This window comes from Mangifera indica, chromosome 9, assembly GCF_011075055.1.
Source record: "Mangifera indica cultivar Alphonso chromosome 9, CATAS_Mindica_2.1, whole genome shotgun sequence".
NCBI classification, from domain to species: Eukaryota; Viridiplantae; Streptophyta; class Magnoliopsida; order Sapindales; family Anacardiaceae; genus Mangifera; species Mangifera indica.
This window is the reverse complement of record NC_058145.1, coordinates 15,014,318-15,024,816: the sequence shown is the minus strand read 5'-3', so window position 1 is coordinate 15,024,816 and position 10,499 is coordinate 15,014,318. Positions and strand designations below refer to the sequence as shown.

The 10,499-nt window shown below is 30.8% G+C and overlaps 1 protein-coding gene across 1 annotated transcript; it reads left to right on the top strand.

Annotated features, from left to right (window-relative positions):
• Positions 1-5,047: 5,047 nt before the first annotated feature.
• Positions 5,048-8,438, top strand: LOC123224733 (UDP-D-apiose/UDP-D-xylose synthase 2). Its single transcript, XM_044648433.1, has 9 exons — positions 5,048-5,452; positions 5,557-5,649; positions 5,750-5,857; positions 6,891-7,005; positions 7,084-7,217; positions 7,308-7,409; positions 7,493-7,585; positions 7,674-7,809; positions 7,903-8,438. Exons 1-9 carry the CDS (start codon positions 5,177-5,179, stop codon positions 8,016-8,018), a joined length of 1,173 nt encoding a protein of 390 aa, XP_044504368.1. The 5' UTR covers positions 5,048-5,176; the 3' UTR covers positions 8,019-8,438.
• The last annotated feature ends 2,061 nt before the right edge of the window (positions 8,439-10,499 follow it).

The following is a 10,499-nucleotide window of genomic DNA, read 5'->3' as shown; positions in this document are numbered from 1 at the left end:
ATAGCTCATGCTGACAGACCTTGTGTTTGGATATATTTTTATGTTCTTGTGGATGAAGTGCTGTTTAATTGGTTGCTTCGTTTTCCTTTTTTCAGGTTGAAGAATTTGAATTTTGTCAGATGATGCCTCGCAGATTGACAGCAGTATTTAGTTTAGGATCAGTGATTCCTCTATCTAGCAACCATTGAATTTCAAACAAAACTGTTCAATCAGACAGTACGAAATATGCATAGAAGTGCTTTGAATGGTAAGGCCCTAGGCCCTGGGCTGATTTCTATGGTTTGTGAGTCGATCCGTAGAATTTTATTTTTTTAATAATTTTCAATTCTTTAATTTTTTTTGAAGAATTTGAATGGCAAGGCCCTAGGCCCCTTGGTGTTGGGGTGGGGCGGGGGGGTGGGGTGTGGGGGGCGCGCGGCATGGGGAGTGGGATGTGGGCTGTTTGGGGTTGGTGTGGTGGCAGACAAGTCGATACGCCAGTCCTCTTCCTGTTAACACAACTCAAGCCAATCCAGCTGTTACCATTCCATGCAGCCGCGGCGCCAGCTTTGTACCTTCACAAAACCAAAGTCATTGTCAATACGCCTTGCCTATATTATTGGCGACTGTTTGCACGCGCTTCTACCGCATGTGTGTCGGTGCTAAATTGCCTATTGTTCCTAATTTAGCTTTAAAGGCAGTACGCCAGGACGCACCAAATTTCCTTAATTAATTACTTTTCATGTTTTTTTATTCCATCTTTTTCGCAATATTTTATCCCAAGCAGTTGAGTACATTGATTTACTTCAAGCGTTGAGTCCAAATGGTTTGATATTAAACCCCAAAAGCTTAATCAAATCATATTAATTTAAGAATGTCGAGATGGCGACTCTTAAGACTATTAGATGGTAAATGTAGCAAGTTTTAAGCATGAAATCAGCAAATAGTATTCATAATTCTCCTTAAAAGGAAATAGTTTATATATTTTTAAAAAATAATAAATTAATAATTTGGATATGATTAATGACATAAAAAGTGAGTTTGATGGTTAAGATATATTTGAAAAATATAAATAAATAGATAATACTAAATATATATTTTTTATATATAATTTAAATATATTATTATATAATTAAATATTATTTTATTTTAAAATTTAAAATTATTTAATTATATGATAATATATTATTTATTCATCTGAATTATGTATAAAAAAATTTATTATCATAATTTTTTTTTTAAATATTAACCTTTGTGTTTACTCCAATGGGTCAATACACGTGAACAGCTCATAGAATGTCCATCGAAAAAATATTTAAGAGAATGACTTCCAGTTTCCTACCCATTGTTTTGCTCATAAACCCTTTTTCGCTATTGAACACATAGATAGCACTTTTTCCCCAAAGCCTAATTCTGATAACAAAAAACATCCTCTTACACAAGTTTAGAGTATGGATAGCAATGAAGAGGAGTAAGGCAGGGAATATCAATCCCCATATTCGTCCTTACAGGAAATTTTAATTAGTTTGTCTTTATTATAATAATATCAAGAACCTCTATTCTGATAGAAAAAATCTCTTCTTTGTCCCTATAGGAAAAGATCCCATTTCTATATCCGTAAAAATAAATTTCATTTTTTTTCCTATTTTTCAATAGATAAAATAAAAATAGGTGGCAATTTTATAATAAAAAACTATTAAGTGTGTATTTTTAGTAAATATAAATTAGATTTAGGGCAATTTTATAATAATTTTAAACTATTATAGAATATATTATTTATTAAATTTAGGGTAGAGTAGGGTAAGGTTGGGGAGGGATACATATATCTCCATTCCTGATTGCAAAAATATTTATTCTCCTTGTTTCCATTTCTATTGAAAAATCTCTTTTCCGATAGAGTTGAGGTAGACTAGAGACTCTAAAATTGGGTCAAAATTCTCATCCTTTAATACTCTTAATGTTTGACTTTTGTTATAAATAATTTGGTAACAATAAAACTATGTTTACTTAATTTCGAATATCTAATTAAATATATCGATGATATATTATTATATGATTAAATATTTTAAATTAAAAATAAAATAATATTCAAAATTAGATACATATTACATTTCTTATTTAAAAATATGCAAGATGACTTAAGTACTCTTACTATATATTTTATTTATGAAAGTTGATTATTGAATAAATTGGCACCACCCAATAATATTACACCATAGAAAAGTGAGTAATCTACATTTTGTCTCTCACCTAAAAAACTTTTTCCACCATTGATCACATAAATAACATTTTCATCGCCCAAAATCAAATAATAGAGTTAATATTATTTACACAGTAATAGTACAAATAAAATATCTTTTTTACTTGAACTATTTTATATTTTTATCTTTATTTTATTTTCATTTATTCTTCTTTTTTTTAGTTATAATATCATCTCAACTTTGATGAAAATTATAAGATATAGTCAAAACAAAGTTCAATAATGATAAATGTAAGCGAGAAACGATTGATTTAAATAAGATATTATCAATCCAAATATGAGTTAATAGTGAATAAGGCAGATAATACTTACAAATCATCATATGGCTAAGGTTAAAAATATGACGACAATAGAAAAATCCAATCACACATTCACAAAAAAAATTGAAAGGCTAATTGATGGTAATGCAAGGATGGTGATAATAGGGAAGTATCAGCCTTATTGACAAGTCTTTATAATTTTTAATTTTTATAATTATTAATTAAGAGCAAATAAAATGTTATAACATTTAAGGTTGAAATATTATTTAGTTTTAATAACTATGTAAGATGTTGTTATTTTTACCATTTTATGATAGAAATAATAAATTTTATTTTAAAAAATAATAAACAGATAGAAAATTAAACCTTTTTTATTTCAAGGCGTGAGAAATGATTCAAATGAAATAGTCAATCGACTTAAATTAAACATGACAAGGAAGGCACAAAAGATTCCTCTCGGATCGGAGAGTAGAAAACGCGTGGGAATTAAAATTTTGCGATTTCTTTTTCAAACATGCCTAGACAGACAGCTCATGCCTCATTGGGAACAAGCCACTCGGCTACATAACACGCTTACCATCTTTGTTTTGTCTACTCTCTACTCGCGAGTAATTACTATCTTCAGAGAATCAAGGAGAAACTATTATTTCTTATCCAACAATTACAAAACGATAACTTTACATCTCTAAATAAAAAATATATATATATAATTATCATATTTTATTATATTATTAATAAAATTTATTATTTTCACAATTAAAAAGAAACTGTTATTAAAAAATAAGAAAATACTTTTATTAAAAAATAAAAATACCCTTATAAAATATTATTATTTAAACCTCTATTATTTTTATAAAATTTTAATTTATTTAATATAATAGTTATAGATTTTATAATTATATTTCAAAATTATTTATCTAATAAATATGAATAGATATTTAATTATGAATATTAAATATATGAAAATAACTATTGAATAAATATTACAAACATAAATACTAAAGATTCATTAGATCGTCCTTAGCCTATTAATATAATTGTCAATAATAGACATTCATCATCAATTTCATGGTTTTCTTACCACCGTTATCTCTTGCCATTGTATGTATCACTAGCATAATTTATGACCGCATTAATAACATTATTATTGCTCTTGTCACTATCAACAATTCGAACGCAACTCTGTTATCTCAATAATTTCAGTCAAACATTCAATCAAGTAAAAAAAAACTATTAACACTAAATCAAACAAAAAAAATTCAATGCTTAATACAAATAAAAAATTGTTAAAATTGATTTCAATCCTAGGAATTGAACATCTAAGTAAAATATTTATTGAATTGCATTATTTTGGTGTGATCCCAACTATATGAATCACATTGAAAACAGAGTTTTGTCCATCATCAATTGCTAGAAGAAATTAGTAATGAAATAAAAGGAGCAACCAAAGACTCTCACGATTTAAGCTTACCATCTCACTTTAAATTGAAATATGAGAAAAATATTTCATATCAAACAAAGTGACGACAAATAGAAAGAACAAAAATAAAGAAATAACAATAATTATAAGTCAAGGAAGGTGTTGAAAAAAGAAGTTGTACGTGAGAGATTGGATAAGAATAAAAACGGTTACCATTTTTTATACTATTAAAAAAACATTTACGTCTATTTTCACAAAATTATAATTGATATTTATATTAATAAATAACATTAGCTAAATATTTTTTATTGTAATTAAAGTTGACAAAAAAATTGGACCAATGAAGGATTTTGATATTTTTTATTTAATTTTATAGGGGTGAAAATTATCATAAAACTTTTATCTTAGAGGCAAGTTATAATTAGGGTATATTTAATATTATCCTAAGGTCGAACTAAAATAATTTTTGAATAAAAGGCTAAATTGAGAAAAAAGTTATTTGAAAAATCAGTTTATTAACTATTTGAGAATATAAAAAAATCAAAATTTTTTATTCATTGACTAGTTTGTCGATATGATAGAAACTTCACCTTAATATTAATTGGTTGTTAAAATTGTGGTGTACATGATATTAATTATCTTACTATCAGACTTCTAAAAGGTGATTGGTTTTTTCTCACAAACGTTGACTTTGGACATACTATTCTATATTAGATAAAATTGTTTTCTCAAAGTTGAGGGTGACTAGTCTTTTATCTGTATAATATTAATAAATTTTAAAATGACATATAGTTTAGATCAAATTTACATCATGTTATATAAATGAGCAATTGCTTTTTACATTATAAGATCAAATATTTATAAATAGAGAATACCTAGTAATGTAAAGTTTTACATTTCCAAATAAAGCAATCCAAGCACAATTGAAAAATTCCTCCCTTTCCTATGAAACTTACCATTTATGTGTACGTATTTTTTAATTATTTTTCAGGCAAAAAAATTAGTCAAATCCACATGCAGCGAGTATTGGCTACGCTCTACACCTGAGAGTTTGATTGAATGTAGCCTAGTAATTTAATTTTAATTTCTTAAATTTCTTTTTCACAAATATATACCACTAGTACTGCATCCTCTCCCCCTCAATAAAAAACGCACACTCTATTTCTCTCCCTCGTTATTCTATATTCTCGACAGAAGTTCGTCGTTTGCACCGACTCGCACGAAACAGAGTTTTCAGTTTACTTGTCGTTAACGGCAATGGCGACGGCAGCCGTGAGATTGGATCTTGATGGGAGACCGATAAAGCCGATGACGATATGCATGATCGGTGCAGGAGGTTTCATCGGCTCTCACCTCTGCGAGAAGATTCTCTCTGAGACGCCTCACAAAATTCTGGCGCTCGATGTTTATAATGACAAGATCAAGCACTTGCTTGAGCCGGAGTCTGCTAATTGGGCCGACCGGATCCAGTTCCACCGACTCAACATTAAGCACGATTCGCGTCTCGAAGGCCTCATTAAGATGGCAGATCTGGTAATTTGTTTTTTTTTGTTATCACTGGATTCTGTTATATTGTTGGATTTGTTCATAATATAGTAGCATTTTGATCAATAATGCGGCGGTTTTCGGCGGTGCAGACGATTAATCTAGCGGCGATCTGTACGCCGGCTGATTACAACACGCGTCCTCTGGACACGATCTACAGTAACTTTATCGACGCACTCCCTGTTGTACGTAGTGCATGCATTTTCGTTTTAATCATTTTTCTCAATTAAGCGCAGTCGTTTTCGGAAGGTGAGTTGAGGTTTTATTTGTTTTGTTGATGTGAAGGTTAAATACTGTTCGGAGAACAACAAGCGTCTGATTCACTTCTCTACTTGTGAAGTTTATGGGAAAACTATTGGAAGCTTTCTTCCTAAAGACAGCCCACTTCGTCAGGTAACACCTTCCTTCGAACTGAAGATCTGCTGTTTTAGAATAAGTAAATGTTTGCTTTTACATTTAGGTTTGAGAGAGTGTTGCTGATCATTGCCATTCAAAATCTTACACTTGTTGATTTTTTTTTTTTTTTTGCTGATTGGATTCCGTGATTTTCTATGAATTATGAACAACGAACCATAGCACCCTGCGGGTATTTCTTGTCTTTACCTCCCTAGAGCAGTTGAATTGGTCAACTGCCAGGTACTGTAATATTTATAAATTTATGACCAGCAAGATTGTATATTCCAGCCTTAGTCACAGTTCTGATGAGGGTTTCTAGATTTACGAAAAAGAAAGTTCCAACTTGCAGGCTTTTTTTATATGAGTGAACTGAATAATTTTATCATTTGTCTACAATATCTTACAAGATGTGTGCATTTGGTTATATATGCATCTGATAATACTGATTAGTCACTAGTTTCCTTTTCTTTTCTGGCATTAAGTTTGCTTTGGTGAATTATCTGTTCATAGATAATTACCACTCAACTGTTTCCTTTTGTAAATGAGGCTTGTATTTATTGAGTTTACCAAATAATATCGGGAAACTAATGACAGCAGATAGAAGTGAAGACAATGTATTGCCCATGATGCAATACTTTTGTTCATGATATGAAAAGCATTTCTTGCAGATTCAGTACAATGCATCTATAATCTAGTGCGATTTAAAGTTTCCACTTAAAATATTCTGCTTACAAATCAATTTTTATTCTACAACTATGTTAGCTGTAGCATATAGATCTTTGTTTTTGGCCTGCATTCTTCTTTCCCATCGCAGGACCAAATTAACTGTTTATTGTAAAGAAGGGTTTATACTGCTTTTAGTATGTTTAGTTGGTGGAACTGGTAGTTCTTTGTTTTAAAGCTAGTGGGGTTTTTTTAATTGCTTTTACAATTGAGGAGTTAAGTTAGTTTCTCACAAATTAAACTTAATATTGTGGCCCAGATTTAAGTTTCAAATATGTACTCATCTAGATGCTATGTTCTATGATAGGACCCTGCCTATTATGTACTTAAAGAAGATGCCTCCCCCTGCATTTTTGGCCCCATTGAGAAGCAGCGGTGGTCATATGCTTGTGCCAAACAATTGATTGAGAGGCTCATTTATGGTGAGAATTTTGCCATCAGTTCCAACTGTTTTTGACTCTGTTGGACATAGTTTTTACTTGTTTTTCTATTGAATACAGCCGAGGGTGCTGAGAATGATCTTGAATTCACCATTGTGAGACCTTTTAACTGGATTGGACCAAGGATGGATTTCATTCCTGGCATTGATGGTCCAAGTGAGGGTGTTCCTAGGGTTCTGGCATGCTTTAGTAATGTAAGTCAAGATTTCAGTACACAAATGTTTTTGTTTTTGTAGTGCTTTGGAGTATCATAATCATACGGTTATTTTTGGTTCTTGTCTCAGAATCTCCTACGTCGTCAGCCTCTCAAGCTTGTGGATGGTGGCCAATCTCAGAGAACTTTTGTTTATATAAAGGATGCGATTGAAGCTGTTCTATTGATGATTGTATGTTTAAGTACCTTTGTTTATTTTTCTGTTACTTATGACGTATAAGATGAATTGCTAAGTAGTTTGATCTCACATTGTAGGAAAATCCAGCAAGGGCTAATGGTCAGATTTTCAATGTGGGCAATCCCCACAATGAAGTTACTGTTCGGCAGCTTGCTGAAATGATGACTGAGGTGAAGGATTTTATTTTAGTACATTATATTTTCAGTTGTGTGTTGCCCATTCGTAGGAATCAATAATTAACGCTTTTCAGCATTGCAGGTCTACTCTAAGGTGAGTGGAGAACCTGCTCTGGAGGTGCCGACAATTGATGTTAGCTCCAAAGAATTTTATGGTGAGGGATATGATGATAGTGACAAGAGGATTCCAGACATGACCATAATAAATAGACAACTCGGTATTGTCTTTGTTCCTTAAGTGTTCTTAAAAATTTTATGTTTCCGCCTTTTGAAAGGTAAGATATTGATGATATTTATTCTGTTATCTGCAGGTTGGAACCCAAAGACATCACTCTGGGACTTGCTGGAATCAACCCTTACCTACCAGCACAGGACATATGCCGAGGCCATTAAGCAGGCCATATCAAAACCAATTGCATCCAGCTAAGTTGATAGGAGAGTTGAGATGCGTAATATAAGGAGGATTTTCTCTTAGGTGTGCTTGTGACAAATGTTTAAATTCTGTTTTGAGGAAGTCTTAAATATATCTGAATGGTTGATTCAAGTACATGCTACAGTTTTTGTTTCTGTGTCGGTAGTAAATAGCTCATTGTAGCTCAGGAAGCTGTATTTTGGATATCCATATTGAGATCAGAAGACGATCAGATTCAAATAGGAATTAAAACATGTTACTGTAATATGGGCTACCACATGTTTTTGGGGCTTTATACAAGGTAATTTTGTTTCTTCTGTAGGGGTTTGACTCGCTTTCCCTTCTCTTTGTTTCTCCAGGAGTGTGTTGTATTAATTTGTCTGATCCTCTCAGATTCATAATTCCTTTAAATTATTATTTATTAATTCATTGCAAGTAAGTTTTATGTTTTATTTCCAAATCATCAACTGTTAGAGCATATCTAGGTTACATGTAGCATTTCGTCAGTTCCATTGTGCCTTGAGCTAGCATATCGGTATTTCTGTAAAAAAAAATTTATGTAAATAATTTTATTGATAAAAGAAATTCTGAATTGACAGTAACATAATATCCATCGGTGGTGGGGCGTAGAATCGATAGGGTTTTGGATGTTGGGAGTTGGTGGTTGTAGTGGAGTTTTGTTTTGGTTCACAGCTACGGGCAGCAATTAAAAAAGAGAAGATGACAAGGCGGTAGTTTCCTCGTTTGGTATCTTCTCAAAAGTTTGCAGCTACTGGGGGTCGTCGCTGCATCGGTGGGCCTCTCATTTTCATTTATTTGCTGAGCTTAATGTCAATTAAAAATGTTTGGCTTTTACAACTTAAACATAACCCTTTTGGTATATCAATTTTGTTGCTTTTATGACGAAAACAACCACCCAATTAGAAAAAAAAAAAAGTAAAAAAAAGTATTGGTGTCTTCTTGTTAATTTAACCATTGCCTTGGTTTTGTTTGTCACTAATAAAAACTTTTAGCACGAAACCTAATAGGGTAAGCTATTTGGGAAGTGGTTTTGATTATGGTTTTATTTTTGTTATTGAATAACTTTTACTTGCGTTGGATTTTTGTTTGAGCCTAAATCAATAAGTGAAATATTAGGTTCAATAATCTATTTTATAATTATTATATTAAATAAGTAAAAAAATTTAAAACTTATTTTTCTTTTTTATTTGGATATCTTATTTTTTCCACTCAAACTATTACTATTTCCAATAATATCGAGTGTCAATTACCTCTTTTGAAAAACAGCCTAAGGCATAAATTGTAATTGGGGTCCAAAATTAAATTTTATAACATGTAAGAAAACATTTTTAAAGAACAAAATATGTTTCAAATTTTTTACTTATATCTTCCGATTTAGAAATATGTTTTTTTATTCCAATTAAAATTATTATTAATATTATATCCAAGAACTGTCTTAGAAAACATTAAATATATTTTTATTGTCATAAGAATTTCTTTTTTATTTTTATATCTCCCGGTTTTAATTCAAAAACAAAATTTGCGATCCCGAGTTTCTCGATTATTTTTTTTTCCAGTGGGTCCTATCCTAACTTATAAAATGCTCAAACCCATTATTATTACTTACCCAAAGGTAAATGTCCCACCTAAATTTTAATCTAATCTCAAAAGTATATTTAAGGTAATTCAAAAATCTAAATAATTAATTTTTGTTAAGATTTTCAATTACAAGTAAAAATTAAATCCTTATTTTACTGTTTATATTAAAAAATATATAATATATATCATTTATCTCTTTATATTTTGAAAAAGTGATATTTTAATCTAGCCTCTCAATTTTAAAATAATGATATTTCACCCAACAAACCCTTAGGTTTTCTTCTCTCTAACGATAGCCACCATTCTCCTCTCTTTTCTCTCTATCACCGTCGATGACATCCTATGATGGACAAAGAAGCATCGATGGGACGAATCGAATATGAAGAAGTTGTTGTCATGTTTTCCTCCCTTCTCCCTTATATCCGTCACATTTTTCATTGAATCGACTCCAGACGAAGCTTTCATCAAATGATTTGTCCTCATCTGTAGCTAAATCGATTGAAAATAAAACTGGTGTTGCTTCATTGCACCAGTGTTAGAGAAACTAAATTCTTTTGTCTTTGATTTATCAAGATGGTGCTTTTTTGTTTGTTGTGGGATCTTGTTGACGGTGGCAAAGAGAGAAAAAAGGAGAATGATAGTCGTTGTCATCGGAGTGAAGAAAATTTAAAGATTTGTGAGGGTAAAATGTCATTTTTTTAAAGTTGAGAGATTAAAAATGTTATTTTTCAAAATCTAAAAGAAAAATAATATAAGTTATATATTTTTTAATATAAAAGATAAAATAACAGTTTTATTTTTATTTAAAAGTAAGATGATAAGTGGGTATTTAAGTTTTTTAGCTGTTGTGGTATACTTTTGAGATAAAACAAAAACTTGGGTGGGAAATGTTCCGTT